This window comes from Drosophila rhopaloa, unplaced genomic scaffold (assembly GCF_018152115.1).
Source record: "Drosophila rhopaloa isolate 14029-0021.01 unplaced genomic scaffold, ASM1815211v1 contig_115, whole genome shotgun sequence".
NCBI classification, from domain to species: Eukaryota; Metazoa; Arthropoda; class Insecta; order Diptera; family Drosophilidae; genus Drosophila; species Drosophila rhopaloa.
The window spans coordinates 4,487,568-4,503,426 of NW_025334990.1; the positions used below are offsets into that span (position 1 = coordinate 4,487,568).

General features: G+C 42.7%; 3 protein-coding genes across 7 annotated transcripts; 1 reads left to right on the top strand and 2 right to left on the bottom strand.

The window, feature by feature from the left end:
- Positions 1-2,512: 2,512 nt before the first annotated feature.
- LOC108051834 (lysophosphatidylserine lipase ABHD12) lies at positions 2,513-6,461 on the bottom strand. Of its 4 annotated transcripts, none has more exons than XM_017134091.2 (6): positions 6,331-6,461; positions 5,949-6,031; positions 5,592-5,625; positions 4,508-4,704; positions 4,045-4,163; positions 2,513-3,690 (listed from the first exon to the last, which is right to left on the bottom strand). In XM_017134091.2, the coding sequence occupies exons 4-6, from the start codon at positions 4,591-4,593 to the stop codon at positions 2,660-2,662; spliced, it is 1,236 nt and encodes a 411-aa protein (XP_016989580.1). In that variant the 5' UTR covers positions 4,594-4,704; positions 5,592-5,625; positions 5,949-6,031; positions 6,331-6,461; the 3' UTR covers positions 2,513-2,659. The 4 variants fall into 4 exon arrangements, with proteins under 4 accessions (XP_016989580.1, XP_016989578.1, XP_016989582.1 ...); XM_017134089.2 differs by having other exon boundaries at positions 5,592-5,634; XM_017134093.2 differs by lacking the exon at positions 4,508-4,704.
- A 510-nt stretch (positions 6,462-6,971) lies between these two features.
- LOC108051830 (ankyrin repeat domain-containing protein 13D) lies at positions 6,972-10,917 on the top strand. Of its 2 annotated transcripts, none has more exons than XM_017134077.2 (7): positions 6,972-7,188; positions 7,312-7,444; positions 7,513-7,827; positions 8,276-8,592; positions 8,829-8,924; positions 8,984-9,726; positions 10,205-10,917. In XM_017134077.2, the coding sequence occupies exons 1-7, from the start codon at positions 7,096-7,098 to the stop codon at positions 10,419-10,421; spliced, it is 1,914 nt and encodes a 637-aa protein (XP_016989566.1). In that variant the 5' UTR covers positions 6,972-7,095; the 3' UTR covers positions 10,422-10,917. The 2 variants fall into 2 exon arrangements, with proteins under 2 accessions (XP_016989566.1, XP_016989567.1); XM_017134078.2 differs by lacking the exon at positions 10,205-10,917 and adding an exon at positions 9,921-10,153.
- A 1-nt stretch (position 10,918) lies between these two features.
- LOC108051829 (exostosin-3) lies at positions 10,919-15,709 on the bottom strand. Its single transcript, XM_044458969.1, has 3 exons — positions 15,405-15,709; positions 14,467-14,592; positions 10,919-14,403 (listed from the first exon to the last, which is right to left on the bottom strand). Exons 1-3 carry the CDS (start codon positions 15,630-15,632, stop codon positions 11,839-11,841), a joined length of 2,919 nt encoding a protein of 972 aa, XP_044314904.1. The 5' UTR covers positions 15,633-15,709; the 3' UTR covers positions 10,919-11,838.
- Positions 15,710-15,859: the final 150 nt, after the last annotated feature.

Consider the following 15,859-nt stretch of genomic DNA (forward strand, 5'->3'; position numbering starts at 1 on the left):
TATTTAAAAAAGCTATTGCAAAAACAATTCAAACATATTCAAGCATCGATAAAAACATCGAGTTTTTTTTCCGGAAAAATCATTGTCTGTAAACATCGATGACTTTCCTTCTCCTTAGAGGTGGGCAAACCTTGTTGTAGCGATAAAAATACCGTTCGTTCCAAACATAAAAAGCGTTAAATACAATTTCAAATAGAAAAAAATTTTAAGAACTGTTCTTTTACTTAAAATTACAGGTTATCAAATCGTTGTCGCAAATACAGAATTGCACATAATTCGGCCAAAAAAAGGCCTATTTTCATGAATTTTTTCACGCGATACGGTTAATGTCATATCAATTATCTTATAAGCATAAAAGGTTTTGGGAAAGTTTCAAGCAGATATCTTTAAAACTGAGGGACTAGTTTGCGTAGAATCGGACGGACAGACATGGCTAGATCGACTCTTCTTATACTTTATAGAGTCGGAAATGCGTTGCAAACTTTTGACTGAAATTAAAATACCCTCAGCAACGGTTTAAAATAAATATACAAAAAATTGTATTTCTTTGTTTTTCTATTTATCAAAATAATCCTTTGATATATAGTTATTATTTACTATATTAAATTTACGCCTTTGCTTAAAATTAAGTCAACAAAAGATTTTTAATTTCACCAAACCAAGGTTCAAGAATGGAATCAAACTACAAAACAACATAATATCCATTTCAAAAATTATAAGTGGGAAACTAATTTCCCCAGCATTGTTTAGCCCAAAACTATGCTGCAATAAATGTTAGTTTGATAGGCTATTCACGAAATAATAACTCGAAATCTAAATAATCGAATTTTGAGTTTTATCGTGTGTGTAAATTGAACATCCGTTGTACACTTGCAATATTTAATCGTTATAACAACATTCATTAAATAAATCATGGAAGAAAATTCTTATCCGTCTTGTTTTGTTTAATTTAAATGCTTTTTATACCCTTGCAGCGGGTAATATAATTTCAGTCAAAAGTTTGCAACATAGTGAAGGAGACATTTCCGACCTCATAAAGAATATATATTCTTGATCAGTATCACCAGGAGAGTCGATCTAGCCATGTCCGTCTGTCCGTCCCTTCGTTTCTACGCTAACTTGTTGTTACTTTGTTGATTTTAATTTTTTTTGTTCTTTGGGATTTGGAAATATTTAAATACCATGGAATTAGGGTTTTAATTAAATAAAAATCGGACAGCTATATCATATAACTCCCATAGGAAAATCAAAAAAAAAAACAAGAAGGGAAGCAAACTTTGATTCGATTTTTATGCCCATATTACTAAAAACAATTAAATATGTCGATTTTGCGTTGCACTTTGCCATTTCTATGCTATACGATAATGTTTTGACAAACATAAAAGCATAATGTAGTCGAAATGTAGTCGTTTTGTAATAATTGCAGGGGTATATAACCTTCGGCTTGCCGAAGTTTTCTTCCTTTCTTGTTAAATTTAAACTACATGACGCAGCAAGGGAGCAAGCTAAAAAAAAACTCAACACTCTTAAAGATTTTCTTCTAAAACGTAATTACCATGATATGTAGATAAAACAAGAAAGGAAAGCTAACTTCGGGCGGAGCCGAAGTTGATATACCCTTGCAGAATACTCTGTAAATTATATTCTCCAAAATTATTCATATGATGCATTCTTAATACTCATAAAAAATCTCAACTTCCTAACTTTAAAAACACCAAAGTTATGGCATTTCCAATCGTTCAGTTATATGGCAGCTATAGGATATAGTCGGCCGATCCTTATGAAATTTGATAGGTCGGATTGAGTGGCCAAAAATAAAACTCATAGAAAATCCCAACTTCCTAACTTAACAAACACCAAAGTTATGGCATTTCCGATCAATCAGATATATGGCGGCTATAGGATATAGTCGGCCGATCCTTATGAAATTTGGTAGGTCGGATTGATTGGCCAAATATAAAACCCATAGAAAATCCCAGCTTCCTAACTTTACAAACACCAAAGTTATGGCATTTCCGATCAATCAGATATATGGCAGCTATAGGATATAGTCGGCCGATCCTTATGAAATTTGGTAGGTCGGATTGATTTGCTCAAATATAACACCCATATAAAATCCCAACTTCCTAACTTTACAAACACCAAAGTTATGGCATTTCCGATCGTTCAGTTATATGGCAGCTATAGGATATAGTCGGCCGATCCCGGCCGTTCCGACTTATATACTGCGTGCAAAGGAAAGAAGGGTGTGTGCAAAGTTTCAATTCGATAGCTTTAAAACTGAGAGACTAGTTTGCGTAGAAACAGACAGACGGACAGACGGACAGACAGACGGACAGACGGACATGGCTATATCAACTCAGGAGGTGATCCTGATCAAGAATATATATACTTTATAGGGTCGGAGATGTCTCCTTCACTGCGTTGCACACTTTTGACCAAAATTATAATACCCTCTGCAAGGGTATAAAGATATTTTGCCACCGGTTTCTAAAATAACAACTCAAAGTTCTCTCCGTGTTCCTTGGACTTCTTTAATTTGCTTGCACAGGGCGGACATTTTGGAACGTGTCAGTGTGATGGCGGTAAAAAACTAAATTAGAATAATCATCTAATACATAAATTAATATGGGCCACAGGAGTAACCCAATGATCGCGTCTAGTAGACGGCATTCCGGTAGCTCTCGACAAACTTTTGGATTAGTCCCGGCAACTCAGGCGCCCGGCAGAGGTATTTGTGTCCGTATTTTAGGCTTGCTCCAAATCGGTGGAACTCCACGGGTCCCCAGGAGCGATTTCTGCCATCCAACGCGATCCTATATAGACGGTAGCCTAGGTGAAACGGCACCACAACATCGTCCTCCGCATGAATGATCATAATCGGTTGCCGGAACTCTTGGACATGAACATCCGACTCGAATCTCAGCTTGTTGCTGTACATGGGCCTTGAGATGGTGAAATCGAACCAAGGCAGGTGCCTGAAGAGCTTGGCGAAGGGATGCAGAAGTATCTCATCCCGGATGTTTGTGAACGGGCTTTCGAGGATCACTCCCCTGGGAGCCCTCTCTCTTAAACTGGCTAGCTTAGCGCACAGGTGCGTGGCTACTCCGGTACCCAGGGAATGACCCCACACCACGATCGGATTTGAGGTGATGTTGGCTATATATTCAAAGACCATCATGGCGTCCCGCACAACGCCTTCTTCTGTGGGTGGCACAGCATCGGAATCCGCATAGCCTCTGTAATCGAAGGAGAACACATGGTAGTTGAGCTTCCTCAGCAGTTTATACACCTCCGATCGGTGACCACTGCCTCGGCTAGCTGTGTTCCCATGGAGATAGAGGACCACTGTGCCACCTGGCATCCGCAGCAATCGCTCGTAGAAGAGCTGCTCGTTTTCTGGCACCACGGCGGGAAATTCAGAGCGAATGGCCGGCGCCAACTCCTTCAACTCCTGTTCGTTGCCAGGTGCGGATTCCATGTGCTGATCCAGATCATGATCCACTTCCTCCTCAACGCGTAGTTCGCGCTTAAAGCGTCGCACTGCATTGCTGGGGAGGACATGCCAGACACCAACCCGCACACCATCCTCGTCCCGATCGTCATCCTTTACGGTGATATAAAAGTTTCGCGTTGCGTACAGTCCTACGCTCTCCGGCTTGGTGAGATCAAGTCCTTTGGGGTACTTAACTGAAAGGGAGGAGATACGCTTGATTAAATGGAAAATAAGAATTAAAGTTTTAAAAATTGACAGACGATTGATTCATATTCAACTGGAGAACACTTGTAAGCTATACTTTAAAATCGTCTTTAATTGTTTCTAATTAAAGTTGCATTAATATGTCAAAACTATTATATTTATTATTTTTTAAAAAAGTCTACTATTAAATAATAACTTGTGTTATGTTTTGATGACATCCTGACCAATCTGACCCTTTTGATGCTGTAGAATTAGCCTCTTGATTTATCATTTAGAGGTCTAAAATCAAATAATTTCTGTCTTTTCATATGCAATTCAGTCACTTAACATTCTAGATTACTTACTGAATGTGAGGAATAGGATCCCGCGCTGAAGCGTCACCGAGTAGCGAAATACCAGCGGCAGCACCACGAAGATTAGGAAGAAGATCAGCAGACACGCTTGCAGAGATCGCAGACCCACCCTACGAAAAATGGCAATGAGTGAAATGTGAAAGCTGAGTGGGTGACTGAGGAGGGGTGGTAATAACTCTACCTTAAACTGAGTGACATAACAACATGGAAAACAAGTGAGCTAGGGCAAGTGAGTGGGCGTGATGGATCGGAGATATATGTGATTATGTACATTGGGGAAGTAGGCAAAGCGGTTATTTACGAAAAAGCGGAAACGGAACAGAGCCGGCGATATTCGCGAAAGAAATGTCAATGTCACGATGTTCACATCAAAAATCAGAAGAATGGGTTTCAAGTTATATCTACATAAGTAGTTAAGCAAGCGCACAACATCGAATCGAGCGTGGATACTTACAGACCAGTTAGCCAACTAAGTAGGATCGTTCCGGGAATAAGTGTGGCAAAGAAAACGGATCTTAGGCAATTATGAAGCTCGTACATAGCGATTGTTTTACGTCCGTTCGGTTTATTGCTTAATTTGTATATAGCTAGCGATATATCGTTTTATCGGGAAAGCGACTTAACACTGATTGTTACTGATTTTGTGCGGAGCTTTCCCGGGCGAAAAGAGAGATAAACAAATTACTTGGTTAATTCAGATAGTTTTGTTTTGTGTTTTTTTTTAGTTAACTGGGGGATTCACCAGGCGGGACGCATGCAACACCGAACCGTGCCCGAGAACTGTTCCTCCGGAGAGAGCGACCTTTGCACCAGAGGGGTTAAACGCTGACAAAGTGGCGACTTGGGTGAGTGGTTAGGTGATCGGGTGACTACACATGTATTACGTACAAGCAGGGGGCGAACACTAGGGTGGTTCTTCTTTAATGGATGCAAAAGTAATCTCTGGATATCTGGAAATTAATATTCACTTCTTTCCATACTACTTTAAGGGTATTTTACTATATTATTGAATGAAGTTAAAAAAAAATCATATTTCGCTAAGTTTGTAAGCAACTTTTAGTTACTTTTTTCTATAAATTTGCATTTCACGTCTAATGAGCTTTTACGAATACTACGAATGTCGCTTAAACAGTAGTTTTAGTATTCAAAGATAACTCACACAAAAATTAATACCATACACCTTTAAAATATTAGTTTTGTTTTCACTAGACTTGAGTTTTGATTGCAAGAGTTCATGCGTCCGCATAAAGTCAACAGTTTTAAGTTCTCCAAAAATTACTTTCGCTTGTCCCTAAATCGCTTTCAATAAAATCGGGCCACCTTACTGGACATTGCGCACTACGATAATGATAATGGCAGTACAATAATATCAGATATGAGCGCTACTCGAACGTGACTAATATTTGGCCACTTATTCGCTTTTCTGAGGGAGTTCGGAAGCGAAAACTACGGAAGCGGATTCATCGGGTGGTCGGTATATTGGGATCGGGGGAAAACAAATATATTTATGTATATGATCACAACACACAAACACACACCTCTTAAGCTGTCGCCGGCGCGTGAAGAGCATAACTGCAAAGACTGAATAAAAGATAAAAAGTATTTATGAATCGGTCATGATAAGGAGTCAAATCAAAAGAACCGCCAAACAGTGCAAGCATGATCGGTTATCGCCGATTGCCTATCGAGCGAGCAGAATAACTCGCTTCCGGCTTACAATTTGTAATCACAATTTCTTTGTTTTAACTTTATATGTTGGATAATCGAGTTGAGCTTTGATCAACGTTTTTCCGCAAACTGATGGCTTTCAAAGTTGGCGATTTTTCTTCAGGCAGCAAATGCAATAATGCAATGCACTTGCGGCCAATTAACGAATAAATGGCAATTACTCTTACTTGAAAAGAGAGCTTCTGGTCGTCAGGTGAATGAAAGCGTAGAAACAAGATCGCAAATCTCTCTACACTAAAAGCATGATGACCTAAAAATATAGATTTATGAATATCATATTAAAAAAAATTAGTTTAGTTTGAGGGCGTGGCAGGGGGAGGCAAGCGTTGTTACAGAGCATTTCCTTGGAAAATATGAATAAATAGACGGAAAGTTAATTAAGTGAAAAACTAGGTTTGCCAACCCCTTAACCCTAAATTCCGGCTAATCTCATTAACACGTTAACACCCACAAACACCACTTTTTAATTGGTGTATCAATTTTTTATGTAATTTGTTTTCAGTTTGTTTTATATTAGGGGAAAAACACAATTTTCCGAGCCTAGCTTACCACTCACGCGCCAGCAACTTTTCGGAACGGAAAAAACTTTAAATATAGTTTATTTAGCTCTTTTTGCGAACAATTAATGGATTTGGAATATTTTCTGCCGAACAGCTGTCAATGTTGTTATTGACTATCGATTGCTGCTAGAGATAGGCAACGTGATAGCCTTTACTATCGCTCTCACGCAAACTTCCTTGATCTGCATTTTGGTGAAAGTTTGATTGTCTTAAATGGGGCTTTCATTTTGAATTAGTTACTTTACTTGGATTAATAATTAATGGTACATTCATTCCTGTTATTTTTTTTTGGCTAACATATGTGATAGGTTGTTAAAATTTGCTAATCTTTTTAATATTAGAGTTGTACACATAATATTTAAGTATCTTGGTATGATTAGAATTATAACAAAATTTTAACGTATTTACTTCATTTAACCTTTTTTGTATAAAGACTTAAAAATAAGTAGGTTTGAACTGTAACAAATTGAAAGCTGAGTGTTATTGAAAGTTTAATTGATATGGGTAATCTTTAAACTAAAAAGTTAAATTTAATTACTTCTTAATTTTTTTATAATTCTTCCCACCGACGATATATCGCTTCATCTCTTAACCGACTACCTCTACTAATCGGACATCGATAGCCCGCAGACAGTGTGGCCAGACTTCCATCCCTTGAAGTTTGTTTTTTTTTTCACGGAGCTCAGAAACAAAAGAATTTGCAATTTAGCCGAAGAGCAGACGGTGCAGATCCAGATCAGAACGGATCCGCAGGATGAGGAGCGTCGAGGAGATCAAGGCGGAGTACCCGCTGCACTGGCACATCTGGCACAACGAACTGGAGCAGCTGCAGGCGGCAGTCGACGAGGTGAAAAGAAGGGTTGGGTGCTCCAGGGGGTGGGTGTGGCCCACGGGGACAGGTGCTAATTGAATTAGCAGGGTCCGGGGAAATGGCACGGCGATAAAAACCACTGATTCCGTCACCTTGCAGAACGATAAGGAGAAAATCGATCCCCGCGGACGCACGCCCCTGATGCTGGCCGTGAGATTGGCCAATTTACCATGTGTTAAATGCCTTCTGGCGGCTAAATGCAATGCCACCTACGAGCACGAAGGCTGGTCCAGTGAGTACACCACCATCGCCCTCAGAGAACCACTATTAATTTCCCCTCTAAACCCCATCCCACCACAGTTGTCCAGGAAGCCGTGTGCACCGGCGATGTCGACATCTTGACGGCCATTATCGAGGTTCGGGATCTCCAACGTCATGTCCAGCGGGTTACGCACGTGCCCAAGCTGCTGCAGCACCTCCTGGACGCCCCCGACTTCTACATCGAGATGAAGTGGGAGTTCACCTCCTGGGTGCCCCTGATGTCGCGGCTCTGTCCCAGCGACACCTACAAGGTCTACAAGCGGGGAGCCAACGTCCGGATAGACACCACGCTGCTGGGCTTTGACAACAACACCTGGCAACGGGGCAATCGATCATACATCTTCAAGGGAGCCAGTAAGTATATTATTATCCCAAATTGAATTATTTAGTTTAATTCGTTGGTAATTATGACCTGACAATAAAGGACATCGTTTCACATCTTTAAGGTCAATTAAAATCATTTATCAAACAAAGCCAGTAGTTCGTCACTTAAATTCCTGGTAATTAACTGGATATATTCATTATTTTTTATTAAACTAATCTCCCAAATCGTATGCCGTTGCTCTTTATCTTTGTATATATATAAACCAATTAGCATTGTTTTTGTTTGTTTAGATAAGATAGAAGAATAAGGTACTTTATATTATTTTAAAGTTTACATTTTTTGTTTATTTGATGATGGTTCGATTTTTAATAAGTGTAATTTTGACATTAATTTTAAGCTCAAAGAAAAGCTACTAAAGATAACATTTATTACACTGTTTTTTGAAATTAAAACTCATTACTTTATTTTCCTTTGCAGAAGAAACTGCCACTATGATCGAAATTGATCACGACACGAACGAGGTGATGGTGGAGGAGATGAGCAGCGACATCGGCGACATTGTGGCCATTCCACCAGCCTTGGGCACTGTGAGGGCCCGTCTCAATGCCCCGGTGATCACCAACAACATCGAGATGGACAAGATTAGCTTCGAGCGCAACAAGTGTGGCATTTGGGGCTGGCGGAGCGAGAAATCGGAGGTAATCAACGGCTACAACTGCAAAGTGTATGGGGCCAGCAATGTGGAGTTCGTCACCAAGACGCGAATGGATCACCTTAGTGAGGAACAGATCAAGGTAAGTGTATTTACTTTTGTTACCCCTTCAATAGAATTTATATATTGTGAAAACTATTTCATTAGCGCTATTTAAATTAGCATTTTCATTTACTTAACAATGATCCGCTAATTGCTATCCATATAACAGTTAAAAACCCAAATACTAGTATTGGATGATATTTTAAATGTTATTATGTCGTAAATAAACGCTTTTTATACTTTATTGACTGTTGGCTCTTTTTTTATGATTTTTAGAACAAAACAGCAAGGACGCCGCTACATAGTCTGCTGGGAATTGCCGATGAGGACTATGTGTCCCCCGCTGACGCCGCTGCTGCACTCAAAGATCGCGTAGGTTTCAATAAACTAGTCCAATTCGAAGTCTCTTACATTATCTCCTTATTTTCCAGACACCATCGCCTCGTTTGGGGGAAGGTCCAATCGCAGGAGTTGAGAATGGAGGCAGAACCTCACCAGCTCCTGGAATGCAAAGCAACGGCAGCTCCGCCTGTGCCTCGGGCACCAGTACACCCAAGTCTTCCGTTACCCCGGAGGAGTATTTTACTCCGGAGGTGGATCTTCACGGAAGGGATGTCGGCGGTCCCAAGAACCTGAGCACAAAGGTGCAGCGCTTTAAGGCCAACTTGTGGCTGGCCGAGGAGCATCCCATTCGACTGCAGGAACAAGTGCTGCCCATCCTAGACCTCATGTCCACCATGGCTAGTCCACATGTGGCCAAGCTAAGGGATTTTATAACCATGCAGCTGCCAGCCGGTTTTCCCGTCAAAGTGGAAATTCCGCTCTTCCATGTCCTAAATGCCTGCATCACATTCGGAAATGTGTTTGCCTTAACTACGCCAGTGGATCACGTGGCCACGCTGCAGGAGCAGGACCGGGTTACCTGTCTGGTGGACGATCGCTGCTTTGATGTTCCGGCCCACTATACAAATAGGGGCAGTGATGTCCGCCGACAGATTCCTCTCGATGAGGATGATATGCTCCAGTATGCTATCGAGCAGAGCCTGGTGGAAACAAGCGGAGCCTGCGGCGTGGACGCCAGGGACGACGACAAGGTTGACATCTGGGAGGTGCTAAGGGGCCAAAACGTCGTGGGATCTGATCTCTTGCCCGAGGACGACGAGCAGCTACAGCGGTAAGTCTATGTCTGATAGTATGGCCCTTTCAGAGTAATTTTGCTTAAAACAGCATCTTTGTTCGTATGTCATTATATTGATAAGAACTGTTTATATCAAAGTTTCTGCAAGGGTATTTAAAGCTTCGGTTTCCGAAACTTGCCAAGATGTAGTTGTTTAACCAAAACTAACGACTCTCAATGGTATCCGCTAGTGGCCACCGCTTCTCCTCGCACTTACTGTCTCCCCACCACCAGCAGTACGGGCGGTATTCGCCCTCCCCCAAGCACCATCCCCAAACCTTTCCCCACTCGCAACTCCAGTTGGAGCCACAAACACGTGGGCGATCTGCTTCGGCGGGTGCGCAATTCAAAACCGATTTGGGCTACATGAAGAAGATATTCAAGTAGCAGTGAAAACCCACACCCCTCCTTTTGTATTGCTAGTTTTGATCCAAGCTTTGTGTGTTCTTGTGCCCTCTTCCATTATCCATTGCAGAGTTCTTCAGGAATCGCTGCTGGGCGCGCATGCGAACCTTCAAAGCGGTTCGCCCGCCTCCGAGGATGACGACGATGGAGGATTCCGGTATGTGGATCCGGATTTGGCCATGGCCATGCGACTGTCGCAGCAGGAACAGAGAAAGTTCGAACTGGAGCGGCAGCAGGAGCAGGAAATGATCGAGCAGGCGCTAAAGCTCAGTCTGCAGGAGCACTAATAGCCTACCAGCGATTCCAAATTGAAGTTCTTTTGATTTCTAGTGTAAACTTCGGACTAAGTTGTATAAATAATACGAGTACTTTAAGTTCCCCTCGCATCCTTCTCCGCCCCTGTCCTTGTTTTGAATTGTGATACAAGCGGGACACAAACGGGAAGCTGTCGCCTGGTCTCAACTCGTCCACTCGCAACCGAAGGATCCACCCTCTATATACCATGTATCCAAAGTAGTCTTCGTAGCTGTAGCTTTTGCAAATGTATCTAGTATCAGGTAGATACAGTCTTAAAATTAAGTGCGTGTGGTAACGGAAAGATAGACTCGAAGTATGTTTGCTGACTTCTGACCGGCTTACCACATGTGTGCGTGTCCTTAATCTGTATCCACTAATCAACATTAACCATAATTTATACTAATCTACACCAACTCACATCATGCCCATGTAAGCAGTCACCTTTTTGTGTAAATGAAGAATATATATGAAATAATCATCAGAAAACTTGACTTTTTATACTTGGCTTTTCAGCTTCGTTTATTAAGCATTATATACAAAATCAAAATCGATACGCAACTTATGCTAATTAAGCAAACATAGTAAAAAGTCTAAGAATTTGTTTTGGTATCTACTCAAGGTGTACAGCGTTTTTTCTTAACACTACTTCCCAAGATTTTGAGAGTGTATTTAAGAAAACGACTGATAGTCTTATAAAGCCAAGCAAAAATAGTTTACGGTCAGACAGAAGCTGTGTAATCACCATTGGCTTATCACCGGCTATAATTAGATTAAAATAGAGTATATACATGTACGTATGGGCTTGTTCTGGTTTTCACAAAAATAAATTTTGTTCGTTTTGTAATCACTTTTTCTTGTTAGTGAATCTAAAAGTAAATTATTTGCATAAAACATTGCTGGGTGTCATCATTTAAATGAGTGGTTTCCTTAATATTTTACCTAAAACATATAGTCTTAGAAAGACCAAAAAAGTTATATATTTCAACTTCAGTTTCTTTAAACTTTCAGAATTGCACTCACTCGCCTTTGGTTAAAATTATAAAACATAATTGTTAGGATATAAAAATTAATTTCGAATATTAACCGGAGCTCACCGTTAGTTATTTAGTTTAAAATTGTAAATGTAATCAATTAAAAACAATCATACACATATTTCACATTTAAAACAAATCAGGGGAAAATGGCTGATAAACGTTTCTTATTAAGTCGAGTTGTCAATGCTTTAAAATTCATTGAGTTTGTCATATCTGAGACTAACTTTAGGCTTAAAAAATAATGTGTGAAAACCAGAACACGCCTGATAAATTGTGCTTAGATCTAGGAGTCATTCAGCTGGTGATCACTTCGTTAAGGTAAGTGAAGTGGCCGCCTTTGTTGGAATAGGGGTTTTGGGAATATGTTTTACGACTAAATGTACTTGAAGCACTTCTGCTTGTCGTGCGGGATGCGGGTCTTGAAGAGAATGGAGTCCGCCCGGAATTGGGTGTTCAGCAGGGGCGTATAGCCGAACACCCGGCTAAAGAAGTTGATGCACTTGTGCCGCTCCTGGAAGTGAGTGTCGTCCTCGCTGAGGGAAACCGGACATCCCGGGCAGCGGAAGGTCCACCTGGAGGTTACTTTGACTGGCGGTTTCCTCGTTATATGAGACACAAGGAAATTCATGGCAATGTCCTCGCAGTTCATGTACTCGTCCACTTTATCCCTGATTGCCTGTGGCAGGTGGTAGGTGTACAGGTAGAGGTAGTACTTGTGAACGAACGCCGCTCCTGTCAGCACCATGCTAAGTTCGCAGCTATAGTTGGAGTTGTAGTGCCACTGTCCATTGGGATTGCCCAAGTCCCAGGCATGGTAGCGTCCTGGGAAGCCCACAACCCTATCGCGATGCTCTCGCCACACCCGGAATCCAAACAGGATTTCATCATGACGCAGGTGGGCATCATCGTCTACGGAGAGCACAGCTTCGGTTTCAATAACATCGAAAGGCAGGAATCGGTTGTTTAGCGAATTTCTAGGAGCGCGCAGCACGGCCACAGGAACTCCTATGTCCGGCCAGCGTAAGTCATCAAGTGGCGGCTTGGGAGAATTCCACACCACCACCACCTTGTGCAAGTAGGGCAGTCCATACAGTCGGCCTAATGAGTCCATCAGGACTTGCTCCCTTTCGTAAGTCAACATCACGATGGTGAACTGCTCTCGGGGGTAATTTCCACCCAGGGACTCTCCAAATTCCTTGCCCGCTCCTCCTAGTCCCTTACCTATCGGCCTGAAACCAGTGTGCGAGCCCATGAACTTGGCTTCCGATGGCAGCGCAGGATCAAAAGGCAGCTGTGGGTATAGGTAAAAGGGATCCAACCAATCGTTCCAGGCTTCTTTCGCTTGCATCCTCAGTATTGTGTAGTTCCGCCGGTAGGAGGGGCTCGGATAAGGTGGTTCTATAGGACCTAACGACTCCTCCGGTTCCGTATCCAAACCGACAGGAGGATCGGATTTTAGGGGTATAAAGGTGCTGTTAAACACACTTTGCGCTATAACAGCGGGCACTGGTCTTGGGGGAATGCCCAGGCGGTCCCTCAGACTGGCAATCACCGTATCCACGGTGGCCTGCACGGAGCTCAAGTAGCGCTCCCAGACGAGTCGCCCCTGGCGTCGCAGCAAAAGCAAATCTGCATCCTGAACTGCTCTTAGGAGAAAGTGCAGCTCCGTGATCCGAGCTTTTGGCAGGAGAAGGGCTGATCTCCGCCAATCCAGAGTCTCAGCGTAAGGCAATCGCAGTTCGTCTGCTCCGAGGATTACTGGCACGGCTCCTGAGCGCAGAGCCTCATAAATCCTAGCCAGCATCAGAGTGGAGGATACTCTGCCATTTAACGGGGGTAAAATCATTGCAAATGTGGAATCCTTAAGCAACTGCCGGCGCGAAGAGTCCGATCCACACAGCGTCCAATCGGGCAGGGAATCCCCCTCTTGTTGCTCCGTTGCTGGGATGCACTGGAACTGCAGAACAAATTGATCCTGCGTAGCGCCTTTGGCCATGTCAGCCAGGTGCTCTAGAATGAAGGCGTCCAAGGGGTTCAAACTACTTTGCTTGGGCCTGAGTTCTCCTTGGTAGCTAAGCAGATACTTCCTTCTTGCGGGCACCATTACCGCGCACTCCTGCCACACATCTCCTCCCGGGGGTCCCAAAATCGGGGGCACAATCAGATCGTATCCGGAACGGAACTGATCCCCTTCAAAAGCACTCTGCACCACAATGGCGCGCATGGTGTTCTGTTTGTAAAGGGGATTCGTCCGATGCGAGGTAAGATCCCTTCTGGCCAAGTTGAGCAGCACATGATTGCGTCCATCACCGCCCCAATAAGGCAGGCTATAAAGCTTCTCCATGTCCACGGGGCAGTCGTTAGCGTGGCTGGGTGTGGTGGGCTGTTGGTGCTCCGCCTCCTGAGCCGCATACCGGTTGTTGCGCAGGAGATCCTGCTCAAGAAGAGCCTCTCCCACCAGCACCAGATATATGCAGGCATGCTTGGGATCCTTAACTATATGGGCATTGTATCCCAAAGTCTGTTTCAGAGTGGTCTTTAGGAAACCATCGATATCGTAACCCTTTCGCTGCACACTATGCTCATCCGGATCGTACAAATAAACAGGAAATCCGGAGGTAAGACTGCAGCGGGAGTAATTAAAACAGTTGTGCATCTCGCAGCTGGCTGCCATTCCTGCAGTGATGGGATTCATCTTTCTGGGCAGCGTGTTCGGTAAAAGAGAGCGGGGCAGAGCCAAATCTGGGGTATTCCGCTGAACCGCCTCCCGCTGGGCAACCTGTGCTTGCTCCACGGATATCTTGAGGCGCTCCAGTTCCGTTTGCTCCCGCAAGAGTTCCTGTTTGAGCTCCTCGATCTTCTGGTTGTACTGACTAATGTCCGATTGCAGCTTCTGGCGACGGGATTCCAGTTCGCGCAGCTCCACGGACACGGTGCTCTGGATGAAAGGGTATTAGCTTAAGGTTCGGGTTTAACCTACTTGAATTTTCCGAGCACTCACCTTGATTCTCACCATCTCCTCGATGCGCATTTTCAGATCTCCCGCCCGCATGGCACTGAAATCCTCGTAGGCATCTAAAAGCGGTGAACTCCGATGAAGATCCAAGGGTGGGGCATCTTGCTCAGCCTGGAAAAAAGTTATTTATCAGTATATTGGATTATTATAAAAGAAATATTGATGATGAATAAATATCTTTGACATACACTGATAACGTTAGAAGATAGGCTAAGATAACACACTTGCGGTCAGAAGAATAGCACATAAAACTATAATCTGTATTGCCAATTTATTAAACAATTATTATGGAATGTTTCTTCTTAAATTAAAAACACTATTTGAGCATCTTTAAATTGGAAGTTCTGGACCTTCAAAACACCAATTTAGCAATCTTCTTTGACAAAGTAAATGATTATTTACAAAAAGATCAGAAATATAAAACTGAAAATTCTAGAATCTGGAATTCTGTTTGAGAATCCTTAAATTGGCAAATCCTTTAGACCAAAACTCTGCGATTACAGATAACAACATTTACCTATGTACTGATTTCCTTAGTACATAGGTAAATGTTGTTATCTGTAATCGCAGAGTTTTGGTCTAAAGGATTTGCCAATTTAAGCTTTTTAAAATGATTAAATTTTAAGTGTAATGCGATTCAATTAATTAAGAAACATTTGAATACTTTTACAATGTTATTCGATTAAACCATTTTACAGGAATTTGGTATCTAGTGTTATACTTAGCAACATTTGTAGGTTGCTCTTTGAGATCTGATTAAAACTATAATCGGTTTAACCATGGTATTAAAAATGTGATATAAACCGACTTCAAGAGTTGTCCTAAATTCATGACCCCTGCTGTGGTGCTGCCACCTATTGAGCTACATTCCCAACTTGAGTTCACATCCTGCTCCGAAAAGATGGATGATTCATGACACCTACGCTGAGAATGCGGTACGCCAGGCAGGATACGAGGAGCAGGAACATCAGGAGCACCGCCGGCAGTTTGTAGCGCCGGAACTGCCGCCACCAGGACGTCCGTTGTCCCATCGGGTGGCGGATTGGGGCGGTGATGGAGGTCGGTGCACAGGCGTCCTTGCCGCCGCCACTGCCGCTGTCCAGGGGGTGGTACGCCTCTCCGGAGCGGCCAAGGTCGAACGCCGGGGACATGGCATCAGCTTCAGCTCGCGATCTCACCAAAATAATACATTTATTTACACTTATTTGCGAGTTCCGTGCGTTTAGTTGGCAACGCGGGTCAGGGATGCATTTTCATTTCGAGATATCGTAAGTTATCGCACAGCGACATCTATCGGTGACTAAATGTAATCAGCTCCGCCCGCCAATTTTGAATTATCTAAATTTTTATTTCGTAAACAATTTGAAAATGTAAAATT